The 17,453-nt window shown below is 36.6% G+C and overlaps 2 protein-coding genes across 6 annotated transcripts; one reads left to right on the top strand and one right to left on the bottom strand.

The window, feature by feature from the left end:
• Positions 1-300: 300 nt before the first annotated feature.
• LOC104897278 (hypothetical protein) lies at positions 301-5,160 on the top strand. Of its 5 annotated transcripts, none has more exons than XM_010684127.4 (5): positions 301-492; positions 1,376-1,430; positions 2,685-2,795; positions 3,905-4,172; positions 4,818-5,160. In XM_010684127.4, exons 3-5 carry the CDS (start codon positions 2,712-2,714, stop codon positions 4,961-4,963), a joined length of 498 nt encoding a protein of 165 aa, XP_010682429.1. In that variant the 5' UTR covers positions 301-492; positions 1,376-1,430; positions 2,685-2,711; the 3' UTR covers positions 4,964-5,160. The 5 variants fall into 5 exon arrangements, with proteins under 5 accessions (XP_010682429.1, XP_010682430.1, XP_010682431.1 ...); XM_010684128.4 differs by having other exon boundaries at positions 2,699-2,795; XM_010684129.4 differs by lacking the exon at positions 1,376-1,430.
• A 2,736-nt stretch (positions 5,161-7,896) lies between these two features.
• Positions 7,897-15,877, bottom strand: LOC104897277 (F-box protein At1g70590). The gene is made up of 4 exons (XM_010684126.4): positions 15,212-15,877; positions 8,788-8,921; positions 8,427-8,609; positions 7,897-8,291 (listed from the first exon to the last, which is right to left on the bottom strand). Exons 1-4 carry the CDS (start codon positions 15,735-15,737, stop codon positions 8,124-8,126), a joined length of 1,011 nt encoding a protein of 336 aa, XP_010682428.2. The 5' UTR covers positions 15,738-15,877; the 3' UTR covers positions 7,897-8,123.
• Between the last annotated feature and the right edge of the window lie 1,576 nt (positions 15,878-17,453).

Consider the following 17,453-nt stretch of genomic DNA (forward strand, 5'->3'; position numbering starts at 1 on the left):
ATTTTAAAATTTTACAATAATGATTTCGGATAATTAAAGAAGCCTAAAAACTGAAAAATATTATAATTACTTTATAGTATCACGGTTGAATTATTCAAAACAAGACATAAGAAAAAATAAAATAATATTAATTTCATTCTTGATTCCAGAGACATTGTAAACCAAACACCAGGTATGGGGATCATTTTGATTCCAGAACTGAACCAAACACATGATATTAGGAATCAAGTTCCAACCCCATACCACTCTTATTTGATTCCTGATTCCAAACCCATACCAACCTACGAACCAAACGCCCCCTGATCGTGTTCAACCTCCTTAGCCCGAATTGATTGATACATCAGTTGCGTATCTCAGCCCTCACCGTGGTCCAACACAAACGACCTCCCACCCTGCCTCTCGCACGTTGCCGACGATCCTCCACCCTCCTTGCTGCACGTCGCTGACGAGCCAGGAACACTCCCCCTCGCCGGAATCATTCGACCACCCTAGGTCAATTTCTTGAACCTTCAATTCTCTTTTTGTAAAAGTTAAATTATTGAATGCTTGATTCAGTTTTTGAACCTACAATTTACTCGCTGCTCTTCTTTATTTGCTTTGGGTTTGAGTTCAAGAACGTGTCTTTTGCTATCTACTGATATCATGGCTATTGAAGTTCAGTTCAAGAACCTTCAATTATTGTATGCTTAATCATGTCTTCATGTTTCTTTACCTATCAGATTGACTATCTATTAGAATCAACTGCCAACTGGGGATATTTCTTTTACTTTTCTACACATTTAGCTAAATCGACTATTCAATTGTCATAGATTCATAAATTCGAATTAACATCTAACATTTCAGACAAACCAGCTGCTTTTGAAAATAAGGATGCCAATATAAAAGATGATTTTATTTAATGAATATCTCTTGAAAAATTGAACTTTATGATACTTTGCACAAATGAATTTTATCCCTACTGTCATCACACCATCATCGCCCCATCATTCACTTTGCAAATCTTATTCAACTATACACAGTATGGATGCTTTTAAACAAAAAAAAAAAAAGGTAGTGTAGGTACAGAAAAGCCTCGTTTTTTTGGATGAAAAAAAATCAAAAACAGAGAGTAGTGTGTGCACAACAAACTGGTTGTTTTTTTTTTTCTTGATCTTGATAGGGTAAACGCAATATGAATAGGAGGACAATAAAATTTTCATCCCTTTTTATTTGAAGTATAAAAACATAAGATTAACTATGGTTAGGTTTTAGTAGATTTTAGTTGTTGTATGTAGCCTTTTTTTTTGCTGTATATAGCACTTATGAATACTTCCGCAATCTACTCCCTTAACTTTTCACCTAACACGCTCCTCTCTCAATTCTCTCAATTCCGCAGTCGCCACAGCTTCAGCCTTCAGGCGATTTTGGTGCCGAGTTCAGTCAATAGAACAGTAAGTTTTATTTTAGGTTTTTTATTGTTGTTTTTTAATTTTCATATACTCTATATATATATATATATATATATTATATTTTTAGATTATATGAATATTTACTTGTAAATTGTTGATATTATTCATTAGTTAGGGGCTTATCGAAATTGAAAACAATATGATTTTTACTTTTTCTTTTAGGGATTTTGCAATTTAGGGCTAGATTAAATTGAATTTTTTTTTCAATTGGTATGTGTTAATAAATAATACTCCATGTGTGACTTCATGTCTTATTTGATTGAATTCAAATATGACATTTGATGAATTAATGTTTAGCTAAGTAGATGAAGCAACAATAATGCCTCAAATCCATAATATTACTACTTTATGTCATCAGAGATTCAGAGGAACTTCTCCATTTTTGACGTATATAAGAGGTCCAGCTTAGGAAACCTCCTCGTGCTCTGGAAATAGATGGACTAAAAATGAAGAATCTTACTTATTTGTTCTAAAAGTAATTAACTTCTCTCCAATTAGAGACCCAATGATGAATAGAATCCAACTACATCATGAATATTGTGAAAGGCACTGTGTTGATGATGTGAGTAACTGAGTATATCAAATAAGTGTCAGTGTTATCAATTTTACTCCCACAGTTCAGAAAGACACACCCCATACTCAAGGAATTGAATTCTACCTATCTGTTCAACCATCAACAAGGTGAGTGATTACACATTCTAGCAGACTATTCTCATAATACATCGTTACAATGAAACCAAATAGCCAATTCAGAAACAGTAAACAACATTATGAATGAAGATCCAACAGTTTTCCATACAAAATAGGAACAAAAAGCATTCCGAGTTGAATCCAAATTCCGCCCATATCTCATTCCTTAACCTCACTCACTTGATGTAGCTCAGTGGTGCAAGGAACAGAGCTACGAGCGAAAAATAAGATCTTCATAGAGGGATCCAAACCCTCTTTGTCTCAATTCACAATGAAATATGAAATATAATTCCGCAGGATTCACTCGAAGCGTCAATTTTTCTGATCGTCGAATATCAATGAGAAACAAGAACCTTATCTATTCTTTTTTTTTTTTTTTGATTGGTTGTATGATTATGCATATTGTGGTTGTAAGACTTATGTATTGAACAATTAATGTGACCTTTTTTTCCACTACTTTTGTGTTTGTCGTACGTTTGTACCCCAAGTTTCAAATTCCTGGGTCAACTACTGGCATTTGGTATAATTTATTTTGTATGATTTCAGTTGCTCATCTGAAGAAAAAGATTAAACATGGATGCAAATGTTTCAAAAATCCAACAACAACTCACCGAGCTTGAAATTGAAGCTGAACATCTACTTTTGGCACGGCATCAGGTCAATTTTCTCAACGTATTAATTAATCTGGTTTGAAACATGAATACTTTTGATGGTTTAGGTTTTCTGAGCTTAAAATTTGGCAGAGTTTACAAGTTATTATCACATTTCAATTTATATCAGTTTAGTGTTAGAATATGGGTATTATTTTCTATTTTATTTTTAATAGAGGTTCCTACATTTGCTTGATTGTTGATGAAAATGTGTATTCAGCTTTTTTAGATGAACCTTTTGGAGCTAATAGGAGGGGTTGCCAAAATAATGTGATTGTCTACACTTCATAGTTCATCCATGTTTAATGCCTTCTTTTGTTAATTTTTTTTTTCTTGCGAATCAAGATTATGTGATGTTCGCTTTGGATTAAATTTAACAGCCATCGGGTTGTGTTTGTGTTACAGATTTGCTTCTTCTTCTTCACTCCTCCCTTCCCTTTGGTGTTTAGTATGGTGATGAATATAAGCATGGTGGCGTAGATGAAACTATCTGTTGTTTTTTGCGTGTATTTTGGGTTATCTCATGTACTAGCGTCTAGGTGAATGCATGAATGCTCGTCTAGTGTAACCAGCAACTATCTTTGGTCGATTTGTATCTAATGCCTTGTTGTTCATCTATCTATTCTTGTGGCCTACATATGATGTGCGGTTGTCTTCTGACAGCTGTTTTTTGTTTTTGGAGTTTGATTTTAACATGTTATAAGAGATGTAAAGGATTTGGCTTGTTCTTGGGTTATGTTGTGCTTGCACTTCCTTAAGTATCTGATGACTGGTGGTGACGTTAAGATTAGAATTAGAACTGTCCAAGCTCATTTATGAAAATGTATGGTCAATTGTGTGTTAAAGGTATCTCAGTTGCAACTCGTTACTTTGTTGCATTGATTCTGTTCAGATAACTGATTACTATGGGATGTTTGTAGGACATACTTAAGCAATGATATGATTCAGTTTTTATTGTTGATTCAAATCATCACTATTCTTTGATTTTCAGCAAGAGAAGCCACTAGGGCCCATTTGAACTGTGCCAATGGCCTTTGCACCTTTCATTTTTGTTTATCACAGAACTGCTAAACTCCCTCCCCGAGAAGAGTTTCTTTTCTCATTGTGAAGATGCAGGTTGTTGAAAATGACAGGTTAAGGAATGGGAACAGGGAAGCATTAACAGCGCTTAGGAAGACGGCTCGTACAACAAAAAGTAGCATTCCTTCTCCATTTGAGTCTATCATGAAAGAAATTGGGGGGCGTGGTTCTAAGCCATTGGTTCAAGAAATTTGTCCAACCTGTGGTAAACATGATGCCACTGAGAATATGTGGATGATGTTCCCTGGAACTGATGTCTTTGCTCAGATCCCCTTTCATGCAGCTCATACTATATTAGAGGAAGGTGCGCTGTTGTGTTTCTCGTCTTGTGGTATTGTTAAGGCTCCATTTGGTCATGTTAAATGGAAAATAATTTATATGAAAAAACATCTTCCAAGGGAAGACACAATATTTGGTTAGTTTTCCTTTGTTTTGTTTGATTTGTTGCATGAAAAGTTTGAGAGAACAATAAGAACTGGATATGAAAGGGGGAGGATTGATGGGAGGGACGAAAGAGGAAAGTGAAAGAAAGGACAGGAAAATGTGACGTTCCTTAACAAACAAAACAAAAGAATATAAGATTAATATTCCTAGAAAATGTTTTCCGCCCTATGACACTTTCTCGTTATTATTATTTTGAGGAGACCACAATTTTCACTTAGAATACCTTGTTATTTAAAAATGCTACTTCCTTCGTTTCTTTTTACTCGCTACACTTTCTATTATGGGAAGTTTCACATTACTTGCTACACTTCATTTTTGGACAATAAACTCTCTCTATCTCTCTCCTTCCACATGGGTCCCTTTTCTTTTTACTCTCTACCTCTCTCTTCTCCAAAAATTGCCTAGGAGTCCGTGAAATGAGAAGTGTAGTGAGTAAAAAGAAACGGAGGAAGTATTTAAAGTTTCAATACTTCTAATTGAAATATCTTTTTTGATGTTGTTGCAGATCAAGAACGACTAGACTCAGACTTGAAGGAGCTGCAGAGTGTTGTGAAAGAGAAAACTCTGATAATCTCGGAAAAGGGTGCTCTTGCTGACAAGATTAGCCCGGCGATCTTGAGGTCTTTAGTAACATTAACGGATAAAAAGTAATTCGTGTCTGCTTAAATGAACTAGTTTTGACACTCTACTCTGTATAATCTAATTATCTAATTTTGTACATCGTTAGACTATGTTTAGTTCACCACCTGTATTCTTTTTTACCTGATTTAGTCTCAACTTCTTTTTAATGTGATATGTATTGAACTTATTTTACTGATCCAATCAAATTCCTTTTATTTTTCTTCTAATCTATTTGTTCTTCACTTTTTCTTTTTCTAATTTGATGTTCTTTGAATATACTGTACTATTTGATTTCTTCTCAAAGGATTTATGAACATATTATTTTATTGAGAAGTTTGTTAAAAATCAATCTTTTATTAGCAACTTTAGGTCAGTTACCACCTTTAAAATTTTTTTATCAAGAACTTGAAACCTAAAATATCTAGTAAGAAGAAACCTGATGACATCATTCTAGCGATGATCAATATTTTTCGAGAACTCAATTGAAAATTTGTCAGAACAAACCTTTTATAATGACTTTGTTTGCTAGAAATAACTTTTTATAATTTTTTTGCAAGTTAAAACCTTATTCTATTTCTTTTTTTGCGAGATAAAACCTAGTTGACCTATTTTCCTATTTTGACTTAGCCATCTTCGACATTGATCTGCACAATGGTTGCCTCTCGAAAATTTTATGGGTCATTAAATGAGCCATTGTTGGAATGACGTCATCAGGTTTTTTCTGACGATTATTTTTAGATTTAAGGTTTCTCTTGACAAAAAAATTTAATAGATTGTTTTTGAAAAAGAGTTGCTTATAAAAGGTTATTTTTGAATAAAAAATCTCTATTTTATTTCATCTACATATTCATGGATACTCAGATTCATCTCAATATATATAATTATCATACAATTAAGGATATTAATAGTCAAAATAGCTCGCTACAAGTGTAAAATTTAAATTGTTGCAATAAATAAAAGGGATAAGTATTAATGTATGAACAAATAATAATAATTGCATTCACAATAGTGCAATATATAAGGAGTTGAAGGAAGAGGACTTTTTTTGACATCGAGAAAACATGCATTAATTAAACAACGAAGTACATCTTATTACTAATACGAACAATCATAAAACAAACTAATAACTAATTGAGCTTTATGAGCTTACATGCCCTAAAAAACAAACGTACATAAAACTAATAGAGAGTCGCCGATTAAGGAGGGCATTGCTGTTTGATGATTGTTCTGGTGGAGTCAAAATTCTGATAACTAATGGAAGCGGTAGGAGAAGCGAATGTCGTTCATGATCCGGACAATGAAAAACCGAAGGCAAGATTTGCATCTTGCCGCATGAGTAATTCCAACGAACTTCTGACGCTTGGGATTCTAGGCTCATGATCTGTTGAAGAATGACGTTCCTAGGTGACTCGTGACTCTCTCTCGAGAGTACTTCAGGTTTCTCCAATAAGTAGGAGAAACGGGCCGTGCTAAGATCCACCAGTTGAAACTGGGGTGCCGCCTGTAGATTTGAATTTTTCAAGGCAAGGACCAACAAGATCGTTGCCAAGCTAGAAGGAGAGCTCAACAGTTTGAGCTCTCGAACACATCGCTGGCTTATGAAACCGGAAATACATGTTCGACCTGGAGAAACTTTTCATTGCCTCGACCATGGTCAGATTGGTCACACTTCTCATCCTCTTGAGTAACATGTTCATTAATCATAAAATCTAAAAGGACATATTCTATGATTGGAGTCTTAATCCACTAATCCTTATGCAACTGGCAATCATGTTTGAGTTGCCATAACCAACTACGAACACCAACACTGCCCACATAGACTAGGAAAAAAAGCATCAGAACTAGAGCTAACATAGGTCGGGAAGGGAGCACCAACCACCAGGGGGTTAGTGAAAGGGTTGCCTAAAAAACTGAACGTGGCCAACTAATGGGGAAGGGAACACGACACAATACCATAAACAGCGGAAGGGGGAGGGGAAGCCCGACGCACAACCAGGGGAAGGGGAAGGGAAGGCCCGACTGACGAAAACCAAAGGAGGGGGAGGGGAAGCCCGACACACAACAACCAAGGGAGGGGGAGGGGAGGCCGAAAAAACAGAAACATAATCGAATATTAGGGGAGTGGAGGGGGGTGCCCAACAAATAGAAACAGGGTGAGGGGGAGGTGGTACCCGACGCACGACCAAGGGAGGGGAAAGGAGTTGTAGAAGATGCGGCGAAAACGACTGACTCGTACGAAAGCTAGTGCGACTCGACGGAAGCTAGGGTGACTCAATAGCGACGCGAAGGAAGGGATGGAGACGAAGGGAATAACCCGCCAGAAATGAAGAAAATCTAGGGAAACACTAAGATAAACGAAAGCAAAAGCTATAAAAAAACAAATATTCGGTGCATAGATTCAAGAAATAATGTAGGAACAAACGTTCACATTTTTTTGACTATTCAAAGAAAATGAAGTTGTGGAGATGTCAAAAGGCAATATTGAGAAACTTCTCTATGTAAGGTAGATGATTTTGATGGTTATTACTGATTATTCACCTGATTTGCCGAAGAACTATAATTGTTCCTGTTGGGGTCTAAACATAGGCCCAAACCCATTGTGACTGAGGTCCATGACCATTGCAGAGCAACTAGGCCTAAAAAGAGAAAAGTAGACGTAAGCTTTTAAAGAAGTCGTCCAAGACCTCCTATATCTACTTCCCACATTATATACTCCACCTAGCACAAAATAAAGGTAACTTCATCTAACTAAACAAACAAATATATTTGGCAATTCTCTCTATTCTCTTGCTTCCTATTGTTCCGCCATTTGATTTAAGCGTCGGATAGTGTTCCTCCATACCCTATTAGTCTTCTTGTTTTGCAGGTGATAGAAAATTCAGAAATTCGTCCCGATATTCATCATAATCACATCCAATTAGCACATGTAGTAGAATTGGATCCCGGTCATCCCACACAAACCGTACCGCTAGACCAAGCTTTATTTGGTAAAAAAATGGAACAGTACATAGGAGGAAGATGTGAGCTTCTAACTTGCAAAGAGCATACATTAATATTTGTATTGTGAACTTGTAACTTGCCTGCTTACATAGTACAATGATGTATAAAGTGAAAAAATGACAGCTCTGCACAAAAGGCAGAGTGGGAGGACTACAGGGGGAATTTTACAACACATTCGGCTACCTCTTTATCAGCGTGATGAAGGCAATGGGCGCCAATTTTCAGCAAGCCGCATAGCACGATCCCGGGAAGCAGTTGATAGTTGTTGGACAATAACATCCTTCACATGAGAGGCACCACTTTCCCCTGCACGGCTAGCAATTTCCAGGTAGACAACAGCTTTTGACAACTCTCCTTCCTGTTGTTAACCAGCAAAATTCTTAATCTAAGGCCCAAAAGGCACAGATTTAAAGCTAAAGATAAGCAATAAAACATAAGAAATTTACGCATGTTTCGACACATATGAGTTTGTACGAGGGGAAATGCTACATACAGAGAAAAGATTAAGTCCGTGCTCAAACTGCGCTTTGCTATGACCATGATCAGCAGCCCGCTTCATCCATTTCTTGGCTTGTGGATGGTTTTTTGCAAACCCTTCACCAACAGAGTAACAGAGTGACACATTGTACATAGCACGTACGTAACCACCCTCTGCAGCTTTGAGATACCATTTTGCCTGCTCAGCATTAATTTCAAGTTCAGTCCGATGCTCAAAATTAATTATTACAACCTTGAACTCCATTTTTTTAACCAAATACAATGTAATCTCAAGGTAGAACCAGTAATACAGTAACACTACAGTAAATTAAGTAATAACTCAGAAGGTTGAAAGCAAGATAAGAAAGTCTCCATACAGCTTCGGGTAGATTTCGATCAATACCACGCCCATGATGTAGACAAAGAGCTAGTTGGTACTGAGCACGGACGTGGCCAGCAGAGGCAGATTGAAGTAACCACTTGACAGCTTCCTTGGGATTTGAAAAGTCAGCTGCAAAAACACAGGCATGCATATAAACCATTCTGTGCACAATTTGCCATCCAAAAGCATTAGCCTTTTCTTTTTCTAATTGTTTTTCTAGAGTATAACATTATCTTTTCCCTTTTTCCCACACTTGTTTCTGACATAATTTACCATTCTCGAGAGGCACTTTGGGTAAGTTCTGCTTTGAGTTCCATACCAAATGGAAAAAAGATATAAAAGATGTTGCTCTCCTATCGTGGCAACTTATTTACAAAATATGTAAGGTCATGTCATGATGAGTACATTAGCAAGAAACAGAAAAGAATGTTGACCATATTTGGGGCCAGGGGCCAGGGGCCAGGAGACAACTTAGAGCCACAACTTAAACAACAGAGATCTGTAATCACTTGGTCTTAGAATCCTTGCCATTTACTTTTCTGTAAATGCAGTGACCAAAAGATAGAAAAGCAAAACTAGGAAGTAGTGCATCTCACGTAAGTAGCATAGTTTCCAACAGTAGAATTAGTTAGTATTTACTATAGATATAATGAATCACTTTCAGCTCATGTCCTTTTTCAAAAGAGAAAACATGTATATTACCAGTTTACCACCTTCCCAACACAAGTTTTACTATTGCTACCTCTTGTGGACATTTTTTGGGCCAATCGGAATAAATTTAGAAGTTAATACATACATTATGACATACTTTTTAAAGAAAAAAAGCAATAGTAAATGTGAAGTGTTTGAGAATTTAGTACAAGACCACCCTTTATGAAAAAGGCCACAAGTCACGAAGGGATCTAATAACGGTGTGCTATTCACCTTATTTTTCTTGAGCTTTTGTGAACTCATTCAAACTTATTTGAACTTATACAAGCCTATTTTATAAGGCGCTAGAACTTACGACACGTTTATTATGTAGAATTGGGATTTATGGGGATTAGAGGATGAGACAAGGATAAGAAATTGGTGGGAAGGATACAAATAAAAATCGAGTTTGACCTTGGTTGTTGGGTTGAGAAAAAATTACATATAAATATTGTTTTACTTCAATACCCTTACAAACATTCTTGAACTCTCGCTCTCTCCTTTTCATTATGGCAAATTTGCCATTTCATCTCCATCTTTCATCCCTCCTTATACCCCCGTCCCCCAATGAGATTATAATGGTGGGATAAAAGGGGTTTTTGATCCTATCCCTTTTCCCCTAAATAATCTCTATTCCTTTAAACAAACAAAAGATTCCTTAATTTTGGGATTACTAATCCCTATCCCCCTCTTATACCTTAAACCAAACATCCTGTTACTATAACTAATCTGAACTTATTAGAACTTAATGGAACTTAATGGAACTTATTGGCACTTAATGAAACTTATTTAAACACTATTTCAACTTATTGGAACTTATGCGAACTTATTTGAACTCATTAGGACATATTCTAACTTATTTGAACTTATACATGCCTATTTTATAAGGCGCTAGAACTTATGACACGACGACACGTTTATTATGTAGGATAGCGATTAAGAGGATTAGAGGATGAGACGAGGATAAGAAATTAGTGGGAGGGATAGAGATAAAAATCGAGAAAAGATTACAAATAAATAATGTTTTACTTTAATACCCTTATAAACATTCCCCAACTCTCTCTCCTTTTCATTAATGAAAAATTTGCCATTTTCTCTCCATCTTTCATCCCTCCTTATACCTCCCCCTCCCCCCAATGAGTTTATTGTGGTGGGATGAAAAGGGTTTATTCCTATCCCTTTTCCCCCAAATAGTCTCAATTCCTTTAAACAAACAAAAAGTTCCTTAATTTTGGGATTACTAATCCCTATTCCCCTCCCTTATACCTCAAACCAAACACCTTGTTATTATAACTGATCTAAACTTATTAGAATTTAATGGAACTTATTAGAACTTATTGAAACTTAATGAAATTTATTTGAACTTATTAGAAATTAGTTCTGAAACTCAACTGAACTTATTAAACCTAAAATTTATTTTTTAAGGTAAAGAGAATGCACTCTAAAGTTAGCTGATAATTGTAGTTATTGACAAATTTCCTTTTCAAAATTAGAGAATACACTGAAAGGAGGCTCATGTTAAGATTCACATACAAGGTAGTATCAAGGGATTATCATCAAAATACCACACACAAAGGCAGCTACTTTATATTGGAATATTGCTTCCATGTTGAGTTGGTTAGTTATTCCAAATCATTGTTACAGGTAGCAGAACGTTTCGAAACGTGGTACGGGAACGCGTAACACAACCTCTAGAGTAAACCAGATGGACTCCTAGACCACGTACCATGTTCCCGATATCAATGTTCCAAGTTTTAGGATAAATTAGCAAATATGTCAAATGAACATGTGTTTGAATTGTTATAGTTCTTAAATTATAGAAGTAGACTAGTAGTAAGAGTAGTGGGTTAATTTTTGATATCGTTGTAGTATAACGTGGGGATCATCCCCACTTTCTATGTCGTTGTTAGTTTAGAAGTGGTGTATTTGCCTATTTAAGGACATCCTTTTCTTTTCAATCAATGCACTAGTATGATAGCTTGCATAAGTTTTCTTCTCTCTTATAAGTTCATCACTTTATATCATTAGCTGCATCATTGCCGCCTAATATTGAACCACTTCTTTGTATAGAAGTCATCTTATGCCCTCACCAAATATTTTACAAACTATGTGGGGCAAATACCCATTAAAATCATGAAGACTGACCACCCCCTTTATTTTATTACTTCACTTACAAATTTGCAAAATCCTAGCCCACGTTTCCTGAGTCTTCTACATGCCTACCAAAATCACATCATTGACAAATTGCTAGGAGCTAAGACCACAATCGAAGCATCTTACTATATCTATGAGATAAAAAGGGATCTCATCACAAGTGAAACTTTAAGAGTAGAATCTATCACCAAACCCTTACGCTCATTGGCTTATTATTGCCGATGCCACCACCATGGCTCTACGCTCTCCAACACAATCTTCAGAATGATACCAACATCTAAACCCACCACTTGACAACCAAACATGTGCGATCACCTTCCTTCCATCCACAAAGCCACGTAAATACCCCAAATTCTCAATTAACTCGATTTACTATCAAAAACATATGCCACCATCCAAAATTACTTGATTCCTAGCTATCCCCAAAAATAAGTGACAAATTAAACCTTCTTCGACAATTTTCATGTCCTAACTTATCCCCCGATAAGGCTTCACCATAAAATTTAGCTCTTCATATCTTTATCCTCAACTTTTTCAAAGAAAACCGACCTATAGTGGCCAATTGATGATACTGAAACTTCAGATTTAGCATCAAATTTACAAGAAAGGAAATCCTTTACGGGCTTTGATCCCGGGCAAGCTTTGTTCTCCTCTTCTTTTTGCTCCCTTTAAGCTTGTAACTACCAAAAGGTCCTACACAACAATACCAAAGCAAAAGAGTAGACAGAAGGGGGGAGGCAAATAGTCTATCTGAACAAACAAAATGTCATGTAAAACCCCTATTGATCTACAAGAGAAAAGAATGAATACAAGAGACGAAAATGTAGGCAATGATCACAAAAGGCGAAGCAAAACAAGTAAAAAGGGCCCTAAAATTTATTTCGTGGCTCAGATTTGATTTCAACAACTTCCCCAGAGTGTTTGCTTATCCTCAAGCAAAGTCCGAAAAAGCATGTGGAAGGAAAATGATAGAATGAAGATAGCAAGGTAAAGAGGAACAAAGCAAAACAAGAAAATCATAACATACTAACTCATTTTTGTATGAATCAGGGTTACTTCTAGCATAAGTAACAAGCCATTCAAATCTCAAAGTTGCCGGTGAGGATGAGTAGTGTCTCGTAAGAGTTTACTGAGAGTTTGACCCATAACCCTAAAGCAAAAAAAAATTAAAGGCGAAGCAAAAGAAAAAAACCAAAGAAAACAAAGAAAAATAGGCGCTCTAGACTGGGATTTTAGACAGGGCCGTCTTGAAGATTTTGGGGCCCCGGTTCTAACATGAAAATTGGGCCCCTAAATTTATAGAAAATAAAGATGGAATATTAGAGTTCTAAAGATGGAAAGTTATAAATCTAAAGATAAATCATTGACAAATTTATTATAGGTGGGAAACAAGGGTGATTTCTTCAAATATGAAGTAAAATTTTCAAAATAATATATTTTGGGGGCTTTATAATTTTGGAGGCCGTGTGCTGTTGGGCTCCTTGCACACCCTCATCTACCCCGCTGTTCCAAGTCGTGTCTGACTGTGTTATTTTCCCTTTCTTTATCCTCTTCTGATCAACAGAAGGAATTTGAGGAAGCGAGAAAAGATTTGCAGAGGGAACTAGATAAGGGCACTTCACTGGATGATATACGAAGAAAGATTGCAAAAGGAGAGGTAAAAACTAAGGTTGCAAAGCAGCTGGAGAAAAAAAGCTACTTTTCTGCTGATCGGATTCAGCGAAAGAAGAGGGATCTGATGCAGATTTTAAGTAAAAAAGCTGCTGAACCAGAGGTGAAAGTATCAACAAAAGTGACATTACCTAAGGCCTTATCTACCGTTGAGCATTTTGTTGAGGCAAAGGAAGCTGAAGATGGTGGTCTTGTAGTGGTAAAAAAGATATTTGAGCTTGCTGACAAGCAAATAATGGTGAGTGGATGGTGTTATTGCCAAAATGTCTTCTTTTGAGAAGTTCGTGCAATAGGTCAATTTTGATCACTTGAAAACTCTTGTTTTCTAAGGTACTTGTGACTAAGTTTGCTGATAAGACAAAGATAAGTCTAGCTACAGATTTCAGGGAACCTCTTACTCTTCACTGGGCTCTATCGAGAAAAGGAAATGAGTGGTCGGTATGTGCTAACTTTCTGATGTGCATATCAACTTGAAATACGCTACTTTGGGCTCTATCTCTCCCCTCCCTGAAGCTGCGCATTTTTTAAAATACTTGCAGACACCTCCTCAAAATGTCCTTCCACCAGGTTCAGTTTTACTGGAAAAGGCTGCAGAAACACAATTTTTTATATAGGAATATCAAATATTTTTTTCGATTCATTTGAAATTATAGTTCACTTGAAATTAGGGCCCTGTGCTGTTGGGCTCCTTGCACACCCTTATCTACCCCTCCGATTTTAGAAAAAGGAATAAACACAAATGAATGCCAATAAGCTCCTCTACTTGCTTTTAAAACTAAGAGTCCCACAACGTCCTTACTTGCCCTCATCAGCTAATCTTTACAAAGGTTTGCAACAGGTCACACAACTCCCTCATCAGTTAATCTTTACAAAGGTTTGCAACAGGTCAGACATCTTCCTCATCATATACCAACAATTGAGCGCCCAAAAAGCCTAACAAGTAGCTACAACCGCAGTGTCAAGTTCCTTCATATAGCAACCCACCCAAACACAATGTCCTGCCTCACCTAATCCAAATTCATGCCACAGAAACTTTCTTTGATGTAACACAATGAGCTAGTGACCACCACTCCATACAAAATGCACACAATGCAAACAAGCCCGATCCTAACAAATCTCTCCCCAAAATCCTGTGTCAGAATAGCCTCATGACAAGCTCTCTAAATCTCTCAATCTTGTCATTCATTCTTTTACACCATCTACCACAAAGCCTCACCGCTGCAATGAATTGTTAAAACGTGTTCCCAAGCCCAACAAGAACTTAAGAAGTTTATTTGACGACGGAAAGAGCTTAAAACTCCACAAAACAAACAAAATTTCCACAATCCACTCCCAAGATCACTCTCATCTTCCTAGATTCAATACTTATTTGTACCATGTAAGTTGTAACTCCAACAACAAATTACATGCTCTAGTTACACTTGTCCCAACTCCATTAACTAGCATTTGATATATATAAAAATATCCCCTTATATTTTAGTCACAGATCAGATAACCTCTTCTCAAACTTTGGATTGTCCCATTACAATGCCGTCTTTCGTTAATAAACCCATATTACTACAATAATCACCCCTTATCGTCATTATGCTATCCGTTACATACCAACCACTAAATACACTTTCGGGCATTTGGTTCAATTAACTCGAATCGAATGGTATAAGAATGAGAACACCATGGGTACCAATTTGAAATCCATTACTTTATTTTCCCTTAGTTGTTTGGTTCAATTAACTCGAACCGAATGCCGAATGGTACAAGAATAAGAGCATCATGGGTACGGATTCGAAATCCATTACTTTGTTTTTTTTGGTTGTTTGCTTCACAGTTCACACAAACAACCTACAATAAAACTCTTAACAATAACATATTATAGCAGAAACACTAAAAAAAAAAAAAAATAGTACCTTGTAAATAAGCAATGGCCAAATTACACTGGCCAGAAGGATCACCAAGCTCAGCAGCTCTTCTATACAAAGCAATACCTTCTTGTCTTCGGCCCATTTCCCAATAAACCAGGCCCGCATCCACCATAGCAAGACTAGACCCACGGGCCGCACCTTTCAAGAAAGAGTCCAAAGCCTTCTCCAAATTGGGCTGGACTCCAGCCCGCCCATGTTTAAAGCGCTTGCCCCATCTGAGCAACAACATCCCCTCTCTGAGCGGCCTGAACGCATCGCTCCATGACTTGCAAACCAAAGACGCTGCGTTTAGGTCCCGGTGCGAGAACCCAGCTGCTATTTTGGTGAGTAGATCGTAAGGCAAGGAAGAGAAGTCACGGTGGTTGTGATGTGACGGTGAAGGTGAAGGTGTGCGTGTTGTCTTGATGGGACGGTCTAAGATGTAGGATTTGGAATTGTGGGGATTGTTAATTGGGTGGAGAGAAGTGAAAGGAGAGGTGTTTGATGGAGATGGCCATGTTTTTTGCTTCATTTGGATTTTGGGGGCGTTGGATTTGGGATGTCAGATGTGGAAGGTCAGAAATCAGAATTGGCGGTTGTGCGAGGGAGAAGTGAACAAGTAAGAGAGGAAATGAATAGTCATTTTGTTGGATGACGTGACGTGACGTGACCGATTAATTCAGACCATGCTCACGTTTTGTGGCATCAGATGTTCGTTCCGTTGTGTGACGCTAAAAAGCTGTCTGTTTTTTTTTTTTTAAGTTCCGTTATTGTGGAACTGTGGAACTGTAAGTTGTTTTAGATGGTTTGGTGTTCGTCCTTGTGGAGTTGTGGACTGTGGTCTGTGGTGATTAAATTTTCTTTTACAAGTTCTTCTACGGTATTGTTGGTGCGTTAGTTTGATTCTGGTGGTATGGTATTTGTTGCAACATTTGAAGGTTGATGGGTTTTATAAGCTCATATGATTTTATACTAAAAAAGGAGGAGGTCGAGTATGTTAAGTTTAGAATACGCAAAATTACGTAAAAGAATCAAGCAAAACAGAAGGTCAGTCGCGAATCGCGACCAGTGCATTATCGCGACTTGCGATCTGTATCGCGAGTCCCGACGTGGGTTCTGTTTTGGAACGTGAATCATTGCGTGGATGGTTTACAACCGTTTTATTGTGTACGTCATCCTTTTAATGACGATTAAGGACTCTTAATCAGATGTGGGGCTGTTCCTGACATTTTATAGGCCCGGGACGAAACTAAATCTCAGGGCGTCTTATATATGGTGGCTAAACAAAATTTTCACTAGTACTTTATCTGACACTTACACATCAAAATAAGTGCACTATGTTTTTTATTAAGTACATATCAAAATAAATAGTGAAAGTCATGTGATGATTTAAGACGAAGCACATGTCAAAATGAGAAATATGTTAAAATGAATAATGGGAACTTTTAAAATGAATTACTTCCTTCGTGTAAAATCACTTCTTACACCTATTAAGATAGGTAACTTAAAAGGATTAGTATCAATTGTTATTTTTATCAAAGAAAAGTAGATATGACACGAGGTAGCAAAGTAGTTATTTTACTTGGAGTAAAGAGAGTGATGGTTCATGTTTGTTGAGAAAAAAAAATTAAAAATAACAATAGGTTGTATCCAAATAAAATTGCAAAGGTTAAGTAAGACTAACAAAAATAAAAAGTGTAAAAAGTATTGTGTAACAGAGGGTATAAAAAGAAAAAAAATGTAGATAAAAAAATATATTAAAAGAAGTTGAATATAGAAAAAAGCAAACCATTGCAAAAAAAAAAAAAAAAAAAAACAAACAAACTTTTGATCCTTATGGGATTTGAACCCATGTCTTCTACTATCACGTGTAAAACAAACCACCAAGCCAAACTTCATTTTGTTGATTATACTTGTTGTTTCTTCCCTTTATCACAAGCTTTAAATCAAACTGGGCCCCTTATATTTATAAATGACCTTTGTCATTTTTACGAGTGGGTGGAAAAGAAAATCAGTTTTTCATATTCCTAACTACTTGCTTTGCTTGAGAGAAATTTGCTAATTTCTCTTGATTGTTCTTCACAAACTTCAAACACAAAGTTCTTGTTGATTCACATAGAAGATCATCTTGTGAATTGTTTTCTGCATTGTATCTCATTAGTTATTTCGTGGTGACCCGGTGATCCTAGAGGGGCAAAAATTTAACTAATAGGAAAGCGTAATTTTCGTGCCTTGGAGTGGTATCTCC

Source organism: Beta vulgaris, chromosome 6, assembly GCF_026745355.1.
Source record: "Beta vulgaris subsp. vulgaris cultivar EL10 chromosome 6, EL10.2, whole genome shotgun sequence".
Taxonomy (NCBI): domain Eukaryota; kingdom Viridiplantae; phylum Streptophyta; class Magnoliopsida; order Caryophyllales; family Amaranthaceae; genus Beta; species Beta vulgaris.